Here is a 21,184-nt window from a genome sequence, read left to right as displayed (position 1 = left end):
TGCGTGCGGTCTCCGCATTGGAATACTGAACGCTGGGTCGCTGTCTCACTCGCTCATCACGTTCACGATAGAGGACGCGAACCTAAAAATCTATTAAGTACTTACTGGCATAACAGATCATGGTGATGCAAAATAGTTGCACAGATAAAAGATCATAGTGTCAATATTTTGTGTAATTATAAATAAAGGTCATATGTATTTGAACAAAAAAACACAAAAGTTGAAAACACGTTTTATAAACAAAATCATTTACAAATTTATTTAAAAAAATATACAAATATCAATCCTTTACATATGGTTTATTCAACATATAAGTTAACTAAAATCAATAAATGTCATTTATACAAATATAATATACAGTATAATAATTAACGGCTTTAACTATAAATTAGTCTGCCCACTAAACCGTGAATGAAATGAACGTGACAATTACGGAAATAAGCGTGACGCAGTCTACTATGCCCACTAGAGCGAAACAAAAGCGTTTCCCACGCTTGCATCGCGATTTTAGTGGCCGTATTAACCGCTTGTCATATCAGCACGAATCTTGTTATTGAAAAATATGTCTCATACTTCTCAAAACAAAGATTTTTTTTGACTAACAACTTCCTATGTATCGTATGAGACGGTGTAGTTGGCTCTTTTAATATTATTTAAAGGGTGATTTGCTAAACAATGTTGTCTTCTTCTTCCCAATGTGTTATCATTGATGACAGAAAGAGAAGAATCTGTGTTTAAACAAACGTTTATAGAAAGCCGACAGTATGCTGTGTTATATAAGGGCAATGCCTGTAACGTTGCTGATCCAGTTCAAGCGATGCTGCACACGAGTGAAGACTGACGGCATATCGTTGTTACATCCCTCAGCGGCGATGAAGGACGCGACTCCGATCTGTCAATTTGTGAAAATTATTTAATATAACACTTACCTTGCTATGATTTTGAGATCGCAGTTCATCTAGATTTATTATTAGAAAATTGCATTAAGAGCGATGAAAATTTGCAAAATAATTTCCAAATAATACTGTAGTGAATTTCTTCTGTTTTGGAACTTACCAATATTGTTTCTTCCGTTATATTCGAAAAGATCGTCAAAGGACCGCCGTTGTCGCCCTAAACAAGAAATAATCTTTATTAAAAGTATGCAGAAATATTTCAGTTTGATTGTAATTTCATTGAGGGCTTTGAATAATATTGTGATCTTATAGTCTTATTTAACAGTTCATCTAAACACCCATAGTGTCATTACAAAACAGCGGCTGATTATTTCCGGTGCAATAATATTTAAACTGATTTAGCAAGTATAAAAAAAAGATAAAATTCCATGCAATTATAATAACAATAAATTAATTATAACACGTGACGTACTTTACACAATTTTGTCCGTAATTTCAGTAATTTTTTTTTCATGTTTAATAATAGGAGAATAATCGATGATTGCGGGTTCAAACCCAAGCAAGCACCACACATTATCATATGCTTAATTTATGTTTATAATTCATCTCGTACTCGACGGTGAAGAAGGAATCGCGAGGAAACCTGCATGTGTCTAATTTCATAGAAATTCTGCCACATGTCTATTCCACCAACCTGCATTCGAACATCGTGGTGAAATATGTACCAAACTTTCTCCTTAAAGGGAAGGGAAACCTAGCAGTGGGAAACTTACAGGCTGTTGTTGTTGCTCAATAATAATATAATCTACGTATATATTTAATAATATATTTTACATAGTGATATTATGGTATCGTTTTGAAATATTTTATTGGCCTCAACTAAGACGAAATTATTCAATCAATATAATCATTAAAATATGTCAGCGTGAAAAAATACAGTAATATGTCAGATCCGAATAGACTTATCCGACGTTCCGTGCGTCACGAGCTAAGTCGCGAGAGATAAGACGTGAGGACCGAATGCCATTGCGTAAATGCAAACGCATTCGGTGCTCCTTATATCACACAAAACGATGAACGATGAGCTTTATAAAAGACTACTAATCGCCCGCGGATTCCCTCACATTTTAAGGTGTTGGTATGTGTTAGGCAAAAAAGTAGTCTATGTCCTGTCTTGGAGTACAAGTTTGATTCATACCAAATTTCATAAAATTCTGGTCAGCGGTTTGGTCGTGAAAGAGTGACAGGCAGGCAGAGCTACTTTCACGTTTATAATATTAATACAGATAAAACGATGAAAATTTTACCTTGCAAGTACCAGAAGTCACACTGAAGCCGCATATCACGTTGCTCGGCAAGTTGTGGAAATATAACGTGTTGCAGAGGTTGTCCGTGATCACCGTCAACCGCTGCTCACGGAGCGTTGGAGAGATGAATGGAACTCCTGGTTTGAAAATAAATTATTTGATTTACAATTTTCGAAATACTTAAATTCTGCCACATGTGTATTCCACCAAACCGCATTGCAACAACTTGGAGGAATATGTTCCAAACCTTCTCCTCACAGGGAGAGGAGGCCTTACCGTGGGAAAGTTACAAGCTATTGATGTTGCTGTTGCGCGTTTTATTTGTTTGTGTATTTAATTATTAGTGAATAGAGTAATAGCCAATAATATTTGATGGGTGATTTACTTTTAAGAACGGGTTACCACGAATGGAGTTGTAAGTGTCATAGCAACGCAAGCCCTTATTATTTGATAAGCGTCTCGAACGCGATGATGGCTTGCAAACCCCTTTTGCGCAGATTGTTCTCCAAATATTGAAAAAACCTCTAAACTAGCCTGGTCGCCATCCTGCTCCTGCGACAATATTTTTCTACGATGTTACGTTCGTAGGCACGAATTCTTATAGCGTGATCTCAGCTCAAAGCCACAGAAATCATTGATATTAATACAAACTTGTATTAAGTAGTTTAGACTAACGGTTCTTACCTTCTGAAGCAATACCCCAGCCGGACGCGATTGCGCCGAGACCAGCGAAATTAGATGAAACGGTACTCAGATAAGGCAGACGGACGATATTTATTGTATCTAAAGGAAGAAGTGGAAGTGTAATTGTCATTATTTTAATCATAACATTGGTAATGAAATAATACTAAAATACATTTCATATAGTACATTGTTATTTCTAATTAGATAAGTTTTAGTAGACAAAATTTTCATTAAGAAAAGACAGCCTCTTTGTTAAATGGTGTTATACATTAAGTATTTAGTTAAAATATATTTAAAAGTTTTATTATTATTAAACTTATATGATAATATGAGAGTTCTAAGCAATTAAGTATTATTTTTGGAAATATCATCCATATTGTCAATTTTTACATCTCAACTTTTTTCCATCAAAATCTTTTCCATCAAACTCTTGAACAAATTGAAACTATAATTAGAGAGTACTGTTCTTATTTCCTTGTCATCTATTATCATAATCACATTAATAAGTAGAGAGAACAAAAATATAACATCATGTAGTGTAAATAGTATACCAGATGTTTGTACGCTGTTTTGCAGCTTCAATAGGGCGAGATCGTTCTCAAAAGTATTCGGGTCCCACTCTGGATGAACAATGAATTCGTCTACGTTTATCAGCCGGCGACCGTTCTCATAACGATCATATAAAGAATATGCTCCTAAAATTGCCTGCAATAATATAAAAATATTCCATCTTTAAATAATATTGTTCGTATTTTAATCTTATGCATCACTACATAGTATAAAACAAGTCGCTTTCTGTCCCTATGTATGCTGAAATCTTTGTAACTACACAACGGATTTTGATGCGGTTTTTTTAATAGAAACAGTGATTAGAGAATAAGGTTTTTATATATAATAAATGGTCAATGTAGTAAAGATACACTGATAATTTTAGAAGTTTCCACTGTGACGTCACATCATTGCACCCGTGCGAAACCGGAGCTGGTCGCTAGTGAATTATATTTCGTTTACTACGGCTCTTCTCAATGAAATGTAACTGCACCGAAGTTATAGTATTCAACTGTGTGTGTACTTTGGTGCATGGTATATCTCTCAACATCCTTTACAGGCGAATCTTCCTTATCTGACATAATCAGAGAATGTTCATGAGCAGAACAAATTATTTTACGTATTTTCCGAAACACCGATTATCCATATTGATTACTTGAACACCGTAAATTATATAAGTATAGCTACTACCCAGGGTTTAATCGAGTTAGTCAGTATGATAATGCGCATAGGGATGGGACCGGCATTGACTGTATCAGGAGGGCCGAGGGATTTTTAAGTATCTCTTTCAGTGTGAACATCTATGGCCGAAGATAGCCTGACATCAAGAGATTTAGAGATATGATAATTCATTTATTTCTAGTCTAATTTTAAAACATTTACCGTAATTTTTGGGAGTTTTTTTTTTACTAGAGAATTGTTCATAGTATCGATTTTTGAAATCAAACCTGCGCATGCGTCACTTTCTCGTCGCCATGGAAGCAACAATGCGCGGCTGTCAACACCCACTGCTGGTGAACCAGAGATCCGCCGCAAAAGCCTATCTCTCCAGTTTCCCCTACTCGAAGATATAGAGCTACCTGTCATAGAAATAAACTAAACGTAATATTTAATACCTATTTTGCACATATATCTTCAGCGTACCTTACCCTTGCTAGATAAAACAAAAAATGTAATCAAATAATCAAATCAAAAATAGCAATGATTTTGCTGATCGCAATATAAAGTGTTATTTTTGATCATTTTTAATCAAGTTTATAAATTACAAATTATGTAGATAAGTGCAACAGGAAACAATTAATCATACAAATAGTGCAAAGCCGGTCTTATCGCTAATAACTTTCTCCCAATATTATGACAGAATTACTCCATTGAAACCTTTGTTTATAAATATATACCAGCCAAAGATAATCTCGTTACTATGTGACATATATCCCTACTATTATTATTTTACAACAGTTAAAAAAATATATGAATGGAATATAGCTATTTTTTTACTAAATATACTAATTATTGTAACTGATAGTCACCCCAAATCTGGTAGACAAAAAAGGGTAAATTGATAGATTGTTTTCCAGTACATACATGTACATTTTCATTTTACAAATTAAGTAAAATTTAAAGCTTCGGCAATGAAATCAATAACTTACTTTTCTCAACGACTTAAGTTACGAAGATGTGTTAATTACATTGTATATTTTATATAAATAGTCAATTATGCGTGCATCTATCATATGTGACAGAGTTCATTTTTATCTTTACCATAAAAGCAAAAGTACTCGTTTGGGATTGTGCAGGATTTTTTTTTTGTAATTGTAAATCTAGATTATATTTTTCGAAACGGTAAGTACTGTATTTGTTAACACTTGATACCACTTACATACAATAAAATCCACACGAGTCGTATCCGAAAAAATATCAAATGTAATATTTAAAAATGGAGCTCTATTTTCTGTTGAATAAAAAAAAAATAATGTCATTTGAGAGACGACATTACTATCATAAATCAAGACACTTTATTCAAGTAGGCTTTTACGAGCACTTTTGAATCGTCATTTAACAACAATATTAAACGAAGCTACCACCGGTTCGGAATGTAAATTCTCCTGAGAGGAACCGACAAGAAACTCAGTAGTTACTCTTTTTCAACTTTTAAAAATACAAAGTCCTTACTATATTGACTTACTTGATAGGGCCTAGAACTCCGTTCACTAGTCACAGCTCCAAGCATTCTCCCAGTGGGTAGCTGGTCACATTCTTCTTCACTACAAGAGCTCGAAGTATTTACAAACAATAAAACTATCATAACTTTTAATAACATTTTATTATACTTATACATATTCGACGAAAACATTTTTGTTTAGTGTACTTAACAAGACCAAAACACGAACTATTTCAAATCGTTCAAACCATCGAAACTAGGATGAGAAAGTATTTATCTTTATACGTGACGGATTTATCTTTTATCTCTCGTATCGAATTCTCTAAACATTTCAAGTGCCCGGATATTACGTTTTAATGTCGTAAGGTATTAAGGTAAAGGTAATTGAAAGACGAAATTATTTGAAAACATCATTTATTATATTTTCCTCAAAAAAGTAAAATTTTGAAATAAAATATTTAAACATAGTTATACATGCGGTAGTGTGACAAGAGGCGCAGGCGCAGTTACATGTCCGACACTCACACCGACACACGCGCAATCTATACAATAATCATAAGACGAGAACAGAACTAAAAATGTGTGATCGTAACATCTAGTAAGGGTGAAATTCAAACGTTATAAGTTAATTAACGAATTTGTGAAATGTTGGCAGTAAAATAATCATTAAATTAATATGTAATAATATAAAGACATTATCTCTTAAAAGCACGATATGAGGCATAAAGCATACTTACAACTCGTATTATCATAAAGACACACTTCAATATCGCTGCCGCGGTACAGACCGTACCCGCTACCATCTAGACTACGCACCTCTTAACATTACCAAGGATCTTTTAAGAATAATTTGATATAAACTTTTAAAAGCGGCACTCGCTCGACAGCGACGTCGAAGTAAAAAGACACTTCACAATGTAAATTAATTCTAATCGAGTCGCGGGGCTCTCGTTACACGGGATATAGCGACACCGGGGGGGGGGGGGGGGGGGGGGAAATTAACTATGTGTTGTAAATGCGGTTACAATCATATACATATCCTGTCTATTATCAAATGCGATTTGAATTCCTTTTCGATCTTTGCTTGGTCGTCATCAGTAGTCTAATAGAACATCTAAGATAGTTTAATTTTCGGTTCAAACGAACGTCATACATTTCTAGTTCAAATGAATTTACACTATAATTTATCAATTACATATATGATATACGTATATAAATAAATAATATATATATATATTTTTTCCATCTGAGTTAAACACTAAAAGTCATCTATTCATAAATAGCGTCGTATTTAGAATTTCATAAAATGTATTAAATTTATAATCGTTACAAGATACAACAATTACACGTCGGGGTGGGATCGTATCATACTCGGATAAAAATATATCTTTGCTCGCTCGGCGCGGCGACGCCAATAAATACATGTCAGACGAAGGCGAGCAATTCAAACACTCAAATATCGAACAGTCTTAAATAACGTTTTTGTACGCAACAAAATAATAACAAACAGTTGACAGTCGTCAGTGCGGCCGCTCGACACAATTTCATCATTAGCAAAGCTTACGGCAGCAAGCGTCGTGAGAAATATGCGTCCGGTCCGGCCCGGCGCGCCGGCCGACCGGTCGCGGCCGGGCGGCCGGGCGGCCGGTCGGGCCGGGGACGCGGCGTGCGTAATGAGAAACGTGATGCGGGCGTTACGAGCGGCTGTCCGGGGCTCCCTCGCCGCTTAGCTGTGGACGAGAGTTATCAATCAATTTCTAGCTTTGAATGAACATCTTAAAGATTAGTAAAATAGCATTAGCAATTAACCATGTTTCAAATATTTAGTTTCATTGTAATATTGAATTATTTTGAATACTCTTAATAAACTTCTACATATAAGGTAGAAGTTTATTAAGAGTATTCAAAATAATTGAATTGGTCACTTTATAAAAGCTCTTGTAAAACCATTGCATTCTGATAGACGTCATAAAATGTACTTCTCAAAATCGTACACTACGCATGTCAATCAGTATGCAATATTTCATACAGCAGACCGCACCCACACTATTCAGTTGCCATCAATTACTTCCCAAAATAACAAGGTAATTATACTATATTACACTTGTGATTAAAGGAAAATTATTAAAATATATTAAGTAGGAAGCAACGAATAATGCCCAAGAACCAGGAGAGTACATGAAACGTCCACAAACACTCATTAATATCGCATCGGTCGCGCTCGTCGAAAATAGTAAGGCATAAAACTAAAGCAACGATGAATGAACAGCGTCACATTCGAAAGCGACGATAATAAAATATCTATCTGTATATACGGTGTTATCTCTCAAAATAATCATCACATTAACAGATAATGTGATATTAATAATAATACAAATAGGTAATTTATCACGAGGCAAACAGAGTACTGCGCAATATTTTCGTCAATTAATGTATGGAAGCTATCGCTCGAGCTCCCCTTATCTGACACGACACGGTCCACACAAGCGACACAACACAGAAGCGACACAACACAACAGTCAGGGCTGCCGACTCGACGCGTAAATGACAGGTAGGTACCGAGCGAGCGGCAGCCCCGGCTAGGGCGAGTATAGGTAGGAGAGGGCGCGCACTGACTTCTTCTTGAGCGTGAAGAAGGAGCGGCGCTTGGGCTCGTGCGCGTGGTGCGCGGGCAGCGTGTGCGAGCGCGGCGCGGGCGCGGCGGCGCGCGCGCGCAGCGCCTCCAGCCACTGGCCCATGTCCGCCTCGTCGTGCGCCTGCAGCAGGAACTCCGCGCCGTTGCTCAGCCTGCGCACGCGCACACACCCCAACGGTTACAAACACATATCTTTTATATTAAGATTGAGCTGATTTTTTTTTTATATATGTGATTATATGTATATATAAAATCCAGCTCAATCTGTTTGGATGACAATACATGATTAACTGGGTGACGTCATTCTAAATTCTTCATGGCGTAACACCCAACACTTTAAATAAAAAAGTTTTTTACTTTTCATTCAAAACTAAAATAATCTACGTAATTATGAATCTGCGTAATTCAAAATACTGATATCTCCTTTGTTTATAAATAGAATAAGAAAATTAAAAAGGTACAAAATATTTTTCGTTCTGCCATATTGACTTTCAACAATTATATGTGTAGCTTCCGTTACCTGAGACGGAAGACGTGCTTCTTCTTGGTGTAGTTGGCGGCGACCTCGACGACGGCTCCGTTCAGATCGAGCGGGGTCTCCCCGCGCCAGTACTGCTCGGGCGCCGACTTGTACGCCTTCTGGTCTTTGTAGAACGACATGCGTCCATCCTTGGCAACTACGTATACTTTGTCCCATGATCTGTAACAAGATATAATAATATAACTGGACTTATTGTTTAATTACTTGGAAAAAATATTTAGTATGTTTGAAGAGTCGAGATGGCCCAGTGGTTAGAACGCGTGCATCTTAACCGATGGTTGCGGGTTCAAACCCAGGCAAGCACCGCTGATTCATGTGCTTAATTTATCTTTATAATTCATCTCGTGCTCAGCGGTGAAGGAAAACATCGTGAGGAAACCTGCATGTGACAAATTTCATAGAAATTCTGCCACATGTGTATTCCACCAACCCGCATTGGAACAGCGTGGTGGAATATGTTCCAAACCTTCTCCTCAAACGGAGAGGAGGCCTATAGCCCAGCAGTGGGAATTTACAGGCTGTTGTTTGTTTGTTTTGTTTTATGTTTGAAGTATTCATGTATATGTGACTTTTTTATCATACTAAACACAACCTTACCTGTTGGAAGCTCGTTTAGCTGCAGACTCCCATTCGTGTTTACGAACTAACGTGCCCTCCACGCCCTCATCTTCCCCGGCGGGGCTCGCGCCCTCTGTGTAACATAAACCTTATTAATATTTACATTCATCGTAAATAAAACAATGTAGAAAGAATAAAAATAGATAAAGAAAATGAAGTCGAATTTCATCTATTAAAATAAATTCATCACAATTTTCTACGAAACATATTAAATTTGAAAATATGTGACTGTAAAAACTGAAATACAAACACGACATAGATAAAAAAAACCTATTCTAATAAGTACACATCTATAAATAAATCGAATATATTTCTATAATCACTAGTGATAGATTTGATACTAAACGCTCAAAGCTAATTTAATGAAAGTCTGCTAGATAATAACAATTTATTGCATTACACACTCAAAAATAAACGTAAAAACTTCAAAGACCATGCGCTCACAAACACAACAGCACACTCAAAGCATTCTTCGCGGACGTACACAATCATTCGGTAGAGTACAGAAGTGGATGGACGCAAAAACAACCCTACCTGACCATTTCCCATAAAATCAGAATCATTTAACATAAACAAAAAAATTGACTGTAAATTAATTTAATTCAAAGGCTTAGAGGCTTTCATTTAATCAACAAATAGGATAAAATATCTTATAAATCTATTGATAAATATATTGTCCGTTAACAAAATCTATATTTTTAAACGAAGATCTGTAAATGGTTTGCTTAATTTTATATTAATTAATATATCTATATATAACGAATTTGATTGCAAATTCTATTAAATACTTCTCGTAAAAATATTTCAATCAGCTAATTAGATAATATTCCATTATCATAATGTTGATCCTTTTGAAAAATGGCCGGTAACAATTTATAATTTAAAAAAAAATATATGAAAAAGCGATTCAATAATTACAAAGTCAAATAAAATATAAAACATTATATCTTAAAACGCGATACGCAAAGATAATAGCCGAGATAACCTTTTGGTGTTTTCTTTAGACGGAAGATAAAATGATCACGTTATATATCGACAAGAAATGAAGACATGTAAAACTATCTATGACCGACATAGTTATTGGAGCTTCCATCCACCCCTAACGGCTACCGTGGGTACCTTCATCGTCGCTGTGGTGCGCGCCAGTCAGCAGCTTCTTTGCGGTGCGCCAGCGGAAACTGCGGAAGGGCGACTTGCTTCGAGACCGCGACTTCACCTTACCAGAGGTGGACGGCGTTACGGGCGTCGAGCTCGATCCGGCCGCTGTTCGACGAGTGGTGGGGGATGCGTAGGGCGGGATACAGGATTTGGTGATAGCACGAAGAGACAGTTTTACGTTTCGAGTGCGAAATGAATTGTGCGTATAGTGGGTTAAAGATGTACCAAATACATTTATATTGAGGTTGGGATTTTATGTTTGATAGTAAGATTAAAGAAGAAATAAGATTGAGGAAAAGACGTTGAATAGGGTTCGGGTGGGGGAGAGGGGCAAAAAAAGAAAAATATTCAAAGCAACATAAAAACAAAATTGCGTCGCAGCAAATAAACAAAAGCATTATCATGCTAATTGTTGTATATATCACAAAAAAAAAAAAACATGTAAAACACTTAACAATTTAAACACCAGAAAACACAAATGTTAGAATTAGAAACCATGCACTATATACATACACTGCGCGTCGTTAGTAGAATCAATACAGAATAAAAAAAAATAATACTAGTCGAAGATTCTCTAATGTTATATTAATCTACACAATTTTATTAATAGCACGGTGTTAAAGTCGATTCGTTGCTTCCAAATAAAGGGCAGTTTCAGGGAGTTGAATATCATTTCCTTGTCCATTACCGTCGTGATTTCGGTTGCGGCGTTTTCGAATCGACTTGACACCGCTACGGTTACCACTACGTGTCATACTCACTGGAGAGGCGTGCGGGTTTAGCTGGCGTCTGTTTCGACGAGGAGGGGCGGGGCGTGTCCTGCTGCGGGCCGTCCGCGGGGGCGGGGGCGGGGACGGGGTCGGGGCTAGGCGCCTCTGCATGCGTACATCTACGTGCTAGTTACGTCTACTCTACACGCTACGTGCGTACATGCTCGGTTACGCATGCTACGGATTGCTTACGTGTGTATTTATTTACGTCCATATTCAAATTTTCGAAATATATTTTACTTGAATATGACAAAAAATAATAATACACGCATATGCAATTTGGTTTTTATATAAAACACAAAATCATGCATACTACATAATATGCACTTGATTGTTAAGTCCTACCTAATTATTATCTGAATAATTGTAATCTCAATTAAACTCTCCCTTAGACTCTAAGTATATAAAAAATTTCCATTGGTTATGTTAAAAAAAGTAAAAAATTTGAAAGATTGTAAAGAGAACTGAGTAAACACAATTAAACTATGTTGCATTGAAATATAACAAATACATGCATATATTTCGTTAAAAGCGAGCTACGGAAAAAAGCAAAGCATGCATACAAGTGTAGCGAGTCAGGCTTATGCGCAAGCGGTAAGTTATACCTACCTTCTATGGAGACGGCATCATTGAAAGAGAATAACACAGTATAAATTTATAGCAGTTTTTTTTTTACTAAAATTGTTTGAAACAAGACGAAGATGTGAGAATGAGAAGTATCAAACCATCACCGTGATTAGCGAATGATATTATATATATAAAAAATACATGTATTTCATATTCATTTAGATTTATGTTATCGAGTTTTTCTTGCAACAAAAACAGGTCTAGTCAATAACGGAAATTTAGCTTCATAGTGAACGAATACAATTTAATTTGGGTTTTATTTATGTCGTTCTAAACCTGATATTGTTGTTCGGTTATTTTATTTTGTTGTATAAATTTCATTAAAATACATATTATATTTGTGAATATTTGTGATTTAAAATGGCGTGAAAAAATAGGTATAAAGTTTTATGTTACAAAATATTTAGGAAATAATTGTTTTAGGGCATAACGTGAGTCACAATGGCATTTTAAATGAATAATCTTATACGTTTGAATAAATATTTTGTAACAACTATAAAAATCGGAAATACTGAACAAATACAAATGATTAATGATACTAAAAACCTTCACCTAGAAGATGAAAAAGTGTCGTGAATACAGAAAAGGTGCAACAGTAAGGAAATTGTGCTTAGCCTTAACTAATAGAGCCTAAAAATTAAATCCGATCTAATACAAGGTTTATAGCCTTTTAAAGCTTCTAAACAAAATAATAATAAAAACAATCTACCCCGTGGCGTTACTAGTTAAGAGCGCAGTGTAACCCGTCCAAATTAAGACACCCACTTTATTACTACGATGTTTAAGCACATGCGTGTAGCTGGGTATCTTTTTACATCGGTAGGTTTATATAAAGCGCTCTGATTACCTGGCTGGGAATGCGGTCGCTCTTGGGCCTTCTCAGCCGCTTTAGTGGATGTTCTCCTTACGACTACGCGTGTGCATGTGTGGACAACACATCGGTAAGTAACGTCCCTTTTGTCTCACACGCGAAACTCGGCCCGCGAAAGAAACCGTCGAACGAAGGACAATATCGATCCTTAGTATACTTTTATTGTATGAAATGCAACATTCTTTCGCGGATCGAGTAAGCGATACAAACAGGGTAATTTCACATGGAAAGCGGCAAGCGACGCCGTAAGACTTTAAGCCGTATCGCAGTGCGAATGTGCTAAGTCTTTTAATGTATTTTTTTTTCTTTTACTTTTATTAAATATATTTAGAGTCTTGTTATTTGATATTGCAAATTGCAAGCAGCATTCCACCAGTTTGGTGATTATTAGTAGAAATATTATTTTTTTCATTTCGAAAGTTTGTTTCAATTATAGTGCTAGAAGGTACACATGCGTGCTTACATTGCAATCCGTGAGTCGAAGTGAGGTTAATTTTCGAAAAAGTTGTGTTTTCCATGATCGTCAAATAAAAAGAACTTTAAAATTCATTATCATCCTATTTATATTAAATACCAAAATACTAAATCAACCGTCTAAATCATTATCGATGAATATTTTCATAAGAAATTATATTTATTCGACGGCGATGAATCTTCGAAAAACAGGTGAGTTAGCTCGAGTCTTCAGGGACTGCCATAAAGACAAAACACTGCGCACACATAATTACGGCGCGTTCTACGTTTACCGGTCATCATTGAACCGCTAAAAACGTTCGAATGTTGCCGTGAGTCAACTTTAGGAAGTAAGGTATCGCAGTTCGAAGAGCCATCGCCGGCGCGCGGGGCGGGGGCCTGGGGGCGCGGGGGGGGCACTTACCGGGCGGCTGGGGCTCGGGCGACGCGGCGCGGTCGACGGCGTCCTGCGCAGCCGCCGCCGCCGCGGCCTCTGCGGCCTCGCGCTCCTGTCTCTCGCGCTCGGCCGCCTCGGCCGCCTCCTGGCGCCGCTTCATCTCCTTCACCTCGAACTGCAACGATACCGCGAGGAGTTACGATTTGGAAGAGGCCGACTCGAGTTCGGTAGCGACGTTTCAAGCCCGTTCGTGTTAATGCCGAGCTGGGTTTGAGTAGTGACGAGTTGGTTGATTCAAATTAAATATATGTATATTACCATGCGATTACTTTACACTTCATTCTTCAGTTAACTTACAGTTAGGTGTGAAGCTAATAATCTTATGTCAAATATTAAACATATATGCTAAAAATCATGCGTCATTTATTTAATAGATATTTGTTAAATAATACACATACAAAGCTCATGCGATATACCAACTCCACACTTACACTATCCAAGTAGTTATAGTACCATGCACCCTCCGGAAACAATAAACTGCGTGTTTGGGATAACAATAAGAGGGAAGAGGAGAGGGGTATAATTTTGACTTCTTTGCCTAAGTCATTGACGGCCCTCATACTACTCGTGAGTCCAGGTAGAGATAGCACGGCTACGTCAGCCTTCTGGTCGCTGTCTATGGACTTCTTTCTCAACGACAATCTTTTCATAAAACCTTTTATGCTACCGGATTTGGAGGACGACTCACTGTGGCTTCTTGCCGGTCTTAACAAAGATACGTTGGGGTAGACGTGCTGATAGGACAATCTTTCCCATAACATGAAGTCTATTGAAGCCAGTTTCTCATTGGACCTATCATTTTCAGGAGTATATTCAAAGAATATGGAGCTGTATATTTCAGGCGATAAAGGTCCTCTATGAGGAGACATTGGAGGACTACTCGTTTCGGAAATCGTAGATAGGCTATTGTTCGTTACGACCGACCAAAGGTAGGAATCGTTTTTAGTGGCCGGTTTTTGGGAGTAATTTATGTTTAAACTCCTTTTGTTAAACTTTTCGGGCAATTTAAATCGGTCGTTTGTGTTTATGATATCGTATACCACTTCTCCAACCGGTCGAGTAGTTTTGGTCGCGATTTTAAGTGAAGGTTTTTCTCGTTTAGGAGGCGGGAATTGGAAAACAAAGGATGATTCGTCACATTTATCCCAAGGTTGTGCGGTAGGCCATAGTGTTGCTGCATTCAGTTCAAGCTAGTAGTAAAGAAAAAGATTATAAAGATACCAAACGTACAACTACAGAGAAAATTACAACAAGCGACTAAAGTAAAGAGCACTAATGAAGAAAAACATTACACAAAAGCCCTTGCCAAAAATTAGTATCATTTTTAGCTACTAGATCGATAAAAAATATGTTAAACTAAGATTAATGTCATTATTATCAATGAAATGATTTTTTGTACAGAATCGTGAAAATCGATTTTACTTGGTGGTAGGGCTTTGTGCGAGCCCGTCTGTGTAGGTACCACCCACTCATTAGTTATTCTACCGCCAAATAACAGTAGTCAGTATTGTCGTGTTCCGGTTTGAAGGGTGAGTGAGCCAGTGTAACTTCAGGCACAAGGGACATAACATCTTAGTTCCCAAGGTTAGTGGCGCAGTGACGATGTAAGGAATAGTTAATATTTCTCACAGCGTCATTGTCTATGGGTGATGGTGACCACTTACCATCAGGTGGCCAATATGCTCGTCCGCCAACCTATACCATAAAAAAAAAAAAAATCGATAGTGCCCAACACCACAGCAAGCCATAGCCACACTGACCGTGGTGAGCCTCTGCAGCGCACTGAAGCGATCCTCCTGCGCGGCGGCTGATTTCTCGAAGGCCTCGTGTTTCTTGATGAGGCTTTCCACCTCGTCGATTGTGTGTCCGAGCTCCTGCGACATGAGGTACGGCTCCTGCGCTATGAGCCAGGCCTCCGCCACAGCCGCGTCGCGGGCGAACTGGTACACCTCCAGGACTATGCGGAAGGATATGACATTACGCTTATGCTTAAAATCATCGGTCAAAGCAATCCAATTTAACAATAATTAAAAATGAAGGTACAACAACTAAAAATGAACGGGTATGTTATTCAGGTCATAAGAGGTAAGTATGAACTACTATAGTTTGTTCGCGTTAAGAATGCAGTGAGTTGTCATTGTTTACCGGCTTTACTCGGCCCCCTGACCAATCAAATTTTTTTTAACAGCAGGGTGAAGGTGTATGCATATTTATGTTAAAATTCCAACAAATTATATTTGTTTTAAGTATAATGAATTTAAAAAATACACAATAAAGTAAAAAATCGAATCGTGATGTTTAATCGACAAAATTCTTAACACTAGGTATATACAATCGTTTGCGAATCTTGCCATCGCGATGTAGAAATTTACATATTTTGACATAACGTCATCATAGCAGCTATAGGTTACATTAATTATTACGTGTACAGCTTGAATCAATTAAATATAAATATATAAATAAACAAAATTTAAATTATAAAAATAAAAATAACAGTTAATAATTAATTAAATGTGAACTTGACTTTGTAATTTGAAAAGATTTGATTGGTCAAAGGGGGCGGAGTCAGGCCGGTAAACAATGACAACTGACTGCATTCTTAACGCGAACAGAGTATAAGCGTGTCACTCACTGAGCTGCAAGTTCTCCCAGCGCTCCTCCCAGCGGCGCAGCAGCGCGTTGCGCTGGTTGGTGAGCTGCAGCAGCTTGTCGCGGATGTCGGGCGACGCGTAGTGCTGCCGCGCTAACAGCTCGCGGCCCAGACCGATGCACGCCGTGAACTTGTCCTCGCGCGTTTCGATTTCCGCCTTCAGCGACTGATGGTTGTTCATCAGGAGCTCGACGCCGCTCACATCGCTGCAATCGGAAGCGTTCGAGGCGAGCGTAGCTTTCGTTCCCGAGGGGACGGGTCGCAGTGGGGGGGAGAGGGTGGTGGGGGACTCACCGCGGCTTCTCTCCGGTGTTCATGGAGCGCACGACGTCGTCCATCCAGAGCGTGAGGTCGCGCACCTGGCTGAGGAAGCGGTAGAGCTGGTCGGCGTCCTCCAGCTTGTCGCGGCGCGCGGCGCACACGGCCTGCAGCGCGCGCCACGCCTCCGACACCTCGCCCTCGCGCCGCGTTATCTCGGCCGCCTTGTCGCCCGCGTACGACGCGCCCAGCCGCCCGCACTCGCTGCTGATGGCCTCCACCTGCGACGCCCACGAGTTCGGTTAGCATTTGCGATTTCCAACCCGCGAATCGTTGCCGATACTTTATATTCTCTCAATTTTAAAAAGGGAATCTTAGCAGAATAGGCTATTTGACATGCGATAAATAAATTGTGAATTATTGTAATCAGTGTATATTATGGGTTTAAAAATGGTTATTTACTGACGAAACTTGAAAATAATATTAATTTATTCAAAAATCAATAAATAAAAATGCATTTTTTCAAACATTTGTCACGTGACATAAAACGATCCTGATTGGCCGGGCTTATGATGAAGTCACTTTCTTGTAAACCTTGCTTTTCTACTATATGCACCACAGATTAAAATACAGCAAAGTGACGTCACCGACCCCATTGCAGCGCCATATTGTCCTGGTAGCGTTTAGTTTTTCGCGCGTTATTTAAATATGGAATTTTTAATATGATATTTTTCGGCAAGTATGTACTAGAAATAAAAAAATCTACTTTTAATGGGTTCCTCAACCTCTTTTAAATAATAAAAAATGGATTTTTAAAACCAGTCAAATAGCCTATTGTAATCTTTTGAAAACGTATCACGTACCTGCTGCTGGAGCGTGCTGAGGTCCTGCATGAAGTTGTGGTGCTTGCGCTGCAGCGCGCCGACGCTGATGGCGTCGCGGCCGAGCTCCTCGCTCACGCCGCGGGCCTTCTCGTTCACGCGCTGCAGCGTGTCCTTGCAGTCGTGGAAGTACTTGTGCAGCTCGCGAGACGCCGCCAGCATCTGCAGACAAACGTATTAGCGACTCATACTGCATCCAAATGTTGTCTATTCAAAAGTAATAACATATTAAAAATGTCTCAATGTTGAAAGACAAACATTTTTTCAGACGAGCCATACCTGCGTCCTGGTGTCGATGAGCTCGAGTAGGTCCTGCCAGGTCTCGCGCAGGCCCTCCTTCCACTGCGCGATGGTGGCGTTGTCGGAGTGCCCCATGGCGATCATCTGGTCGGCGATGCGTTCCGCGGTGGCCACGCGCTCCGATCCCACCGACTGAGTCTCGCGAGCGAACTCCTTGAACCTCTCCCATAGAAGCTGCACAGCATAAGGTATACATGTGTCTTATTCGATAATTTCATGAAACTGGCATTTGTACAGATGCCAATAAACCACTGTTTATTTATTTTATAATCTGTCGAATCTATAAACATTATCATAAATAGACATATGTAATTCAATCCATTGCTATTTCTGTTCCATTGAAATTGGCAGTTTACCGTGACATGGTCGTAGTCCTGTCCCAGCTCCTGCGAGCTGGCGACGAGTTCCCGCTCGGTGATCCATTGCTCCAGGTCGTCCACTTCGCGCGACAGTTGGAATAGGCGCAGTGCCTCGTCCAGCTTGGCACGTCTTTCTCCAGCCAAGTCCTTCAGACCGGCGTACAATTTGTCCACTTGTGATTGCTTAACGGAAATCTGTTCACTGTGAAATCATTTTAAAAGTCTGTATCATTCGTCATACACAAAATACAAATTATTTGTAAAAGGTTAATAATAAAGGTTGACTTTCATTGAAATAACATAATATCTTGTATAATGCGATTACTTAAAATAGTTTCATTTAACGCTTACCTCAAAGGATGTTCTTCGCTGGTCAGTTGACGAACAGTCTCTCCCAACTGCCTGATAGTCTGTGCGTAATCATCGACTGCCTGCTCCAGGATCTCGTGTTTCTTCATCAGGTTCTGTGCTGAGATCTCATCCTTGCCGCGATCCTCCACCATCATGTAAAGTTCTTGTTCACTCATCCACGCTTCGGCTTCATTCGCGTCGAATAGATATTGCTGAGCCTTCTCCCATTGAGCCAGGTTGTCCTTACGTTGATCGATGGCATCTAATAAATAAAAAAATAAAAAAAATTAAGAGATTTTTTTTTATTAGCAAATCTTACACCGTGAATCAGAACGTCTTCATCGTTCATCTACATTACAAATTTTCTCTGTACAGATGACAAAGCAATTGTATAATAAGTTTTATTTAGTGTAAATTAGTCAAATAATTCGACAACCAGCATTAGCTTCAGAAAAATCTCATCAACAATAAACAGCAAAGATACGAATTTTTTTCTTCTTCTCAAATTTGCTTGTACTATTGATTTATTACACCTTAAGTAACCTTTTTTACATGCCTTTCATAGGTTAAATCTACTTATTAACAAAGTAAAACTCACCCTTAAGTTCTCGCCACCTCGCAGTGAGTTCTTCGATAAGGTTCTTGAATTCGGGCGCATCCTCATGTCCCTCGTCAATCAACTTCTGCCCGTTGGAAATAACCGTCAATATTCTTGGCTCGTGGTTATCTGTCTCCGTCTTCAATGATTGGTTCTTCTTTTGAAGCATCTGGACATTGAATAATGAATTTCCGTAATCGGTGCTGGTTGCCAGAGGCATCTTTTCGTGTATCCACAGCTTCTCATCCTCCACATCTCGTCGGAATTGGAATGCCTCCTTCTTCTTCGCGAGGTGTCGTTGGCGATCCAATAGGGGCGCTTTGAGCTGCTCGAAACGTTGCTCCACAGACTTCTTCTTCTCCTTAATCTCCTCCATCTTATCGGGAACGGTTTTCTGCAGGTATTCCGCTTGAGTTTCGAGTTCGGTAACCTGCTTAGCCTTAACCGCCATCTGAGTCTCGATCATCTGTTGCTTCTGCATAAGAATATTGACAGATGCCAGATCAGTGCCAGTGTCTGTGTTTTCGATTTGTTTCTCGAGCTCATTCATCCATGAGTCGATGTCGTCGCAAGTCTGGTGGAGGAGAACCTCACGGTTTGCGTCGAATAGACGCTCACCCTTTTCTTTAGTCGTCGTTTGGAGATTTTCAAATTGATCTTGTAGTTCATGCATCTTAGGAGAAATAACTTCAACGAATTCTGGCTTCTGTTTCATAAGTTCCTCAGCCGCGTTCTGTACGGCAAACAGACGTTCCTTGTTGGCTGCGATTTCCGCTTCGAATGCTTGATGGCGAGTCCATTTCGAGTGAATCGTCTTGGCCGAGCGGTACGTGTCGTCTTGAGCTGTTACATTCTTCTCCTGTACCCACTCTCCGAGTTCATCACAATCTTGAAGGAATTGGTGAAGCTGTAGTTGATCCTGCAGTTTTTCCATCTGCTGGAGTGCCTTCTCACGATTGGAGTCTCGTCTCGCCCGTATACTCTCAGCCTTACGCTGGATTTTGTCAGCATCGAAGTGTCGTTCTTCGACGAGGCGGTTGGCGAATTGAACAACAGAGTTAATTTTATCATCATTAGCTTCCATGGTAGTAAGGAAGGCTTCATGTTCCTTGATGGTGTTTTCAGCCTGTTCTAGATTCGCAGGTGGTTCAGCCTTGGCCAATCTGTTATTTAAATAAAATAAAAGATTTTTTTAATCACATACATATTTTAATCATATAACATTATACTCCCACTTGTCATTCATCACATAATGCTAACTGTTTTCTAATCAGAGCTTGTCGCGAATATAATAAGCATTTTGGGAACATTAATATATTTCATTTATCTTTAATTAAATATAAAGATAAAATTTGTAACCTTCTTAAATTAACTTAACTATATACTTTTAATATTGTCAAATATTTTTTTATTTTTCTTATTGTGATAAAATATTTGAGTGTATTATATGTTTTATCAATCGGTGGAAACTTCGCTGGATAATGTGATATCTAAACTGTATTATGTAATTTGATTATATTTTATATCTGTTTGTTTCCCAAATATTAAATAAATAAATAAACACAGTATACGAATATAAGTATATCAGACCTGTGCTCCTGGTGCGCCAGCAAGACCTCCGCTTGGCGCGCGTCTCGCTGCAGCAGCTGTAGCTCGAGGCTCTGTGTCAGCAGCTGTTGCCTGTTCTCCCACATCTGCTGCAACTCAGCCCAGCCCTCTCGCAGCGCCTTCAAACGCTCGCGCAGGAACATGTACTGCGGGTCGTCTTGGGTCGAAGGGTCCTGATCAAGTAAAAAAAAAAAAAATTTATTATCATATAAACATTTATGCATAAAAATGTATTTAGGAAATTGAGCTCACAGCAGTGATCTTCTCTCCGTACTCCATCATCTTAGCATATTCATCCTTATAGTTATCGATTTCTTCCTTGATAGTCTGGTGCTGAGATAACAACTTTTCTGCTTCTGGGAGGCTTCCGGGTATATCTGATAACATTGAAGTATTTTAGAAATTAGAACAAATAAATTTAATTAACCTCAAAATGTGTAATATAATATATC

General features: G+C 38.6%; 2 protein-coding genes across 13 annotated transcripts in view; both read right to left on the bottom strand.

Moving 5' to 3' along the window:
- Positions 1–216: 216 nt before the first annotated feature.
- On the bottom strand, positions 217–5,823 carry LOC124535789 (brachyurin-like). The gene is made up of 7 exons (XM_047112137.1): positions 5,622–5,823; positions 4,384–4,515; positions 3,439–3,592; positions 2,888–2,986; positions 2,204–2,340; positions 1,057–1,113; positions 217–892 (listed from the first exon to the last, which is right to left on the bottom strand). The coding sequence occupies exons 1-7, from the start codon at positions 5,787–5,789 to the stop codon at positions 773–775; spliced, it is 867 nt and encodes a 288-aa protein (XP_046968093.1). The 5' UTR covers positions 5,790–5,823; the 3' UTR covers positions 217–772.
- Positions 5,824–5,994: 171 nt separating this feature from the next.
- The window catches only part of LOC124535788 (spectrin beta chain), a 63,057-nt gene continuing 47,867 nt past the window's right edge, over positions 5,995–21,184 (bottom strand). For 3 of the 12 annotated variants that reach the window (XM_047112123.1, XM_047112124.1, XM_047112125.1), the window contains exons 22-38: positions 20,985–21,109; positions 20,715–20,905; positions 19,125–20,287; positions 18,527–18,788; positions 18,173–18,377; positions 17,796–17,990; positions 17,499–17,678; positions 16,672–16,916; positions 16,360–16,583; positions 15,488–15,684; positions 14,159–14,917; positions 13,695–13,842; positions 11,311–11,424; positions 10,511–10,654; positions 9,371–9,464; positions 8,753–8,932; positions 8,162–8,384 (exon numbers count right to left, since the gene is read on the bottom strand). In XM_047112123.1, the coding sequence (XP_046968079.1) occupies positions 8,177–8,384; positions 8,753–8,932; positions 9,371–9,464; positions 10,511–10,654; positions 11,311–11,424; positions 13,695–13,842; positions 14,159–14,917; positions 15,488–15,684; positions 16,360–16,583; positions 16,672–16,916; positions 17,499–17,678; positions 17,796–17,990; positions 18,173–18,377; positions 18,527–18,788; positions 19,125–20,287; positions 20,715–20,905; positions 20,985–21,109 (4,634 nt within the window). In that variant the 3' untranslated portion in view covers positions 8,162–8,176. Of the gene's footprint in view, positions 7,328–8,161; positions 8,385–8,752; positions 8,933–9,370; positions 9,465–10,510; positions 10,655–11,310; positions 11,425–11,928; positions 11,932–12,793; positions 12,857–13,694; positions 13,843–14,158; positions 14,918–15,487; positions 15,685–16,359; positions 16,584–16,671; positions 16,917–17,498; positions 17,679–17,795; positions 17,991–18,172; positions 18,378–18,526; positions 18,789–19,124; positions 20,288–20,714; positions 20,906–20,984; positions 21,110–21,184 lie in introns of those variants that run through there. The other 9 variants (XM_047112131.1, XM_047112128.1, XM_047112127.1 and 6 more) reach the window with 9 other exon arrangements.

This window comes from Vanessa cardui, chromosome 15, assembly GCF_905220365.1.
Source record: "Vanessa cardui chromosome 15, ilVanCard2.1, whole genome shotgun sequence".
In the NCBI taxonomy this organism is placed as follows: Eukaryota; Metazoa; Arthropoda; class Insecta; order Lepidoptera; family Nymphalidae; genus Vanessa; species Vanessa cardui.
Note: the sequence above shows the minus strand (reverse complement) of the source record. Positions and strands in the feature narration are given on the sequence as shown.

Excerpts from the sequence above, each read along its gene's own strand:
- LOC124535789 (XM_047112137.1), bottom strand. The coding sequence starts at position 5,789 with ATGTTTTCGTCGAATATGTATAAGTATAATAAAATGTTATTAAAAGTT. Across the intron at positions 2,341-2,887 it reads CTGGGGTATTGCTTCAGAAG|GAGTTCCATTCATCTCTCCA; the intron begins GTAAGAACCGTT and ends TTTTCAAACCAG. Across the intron at positions 893-1,056 it reads TAACGGAAGAAACAATATTG|ATCGGAGTCGCGTCCTTCAT; the intron begins GTAAGTTCCAAA and ends ACAAATTGACAG.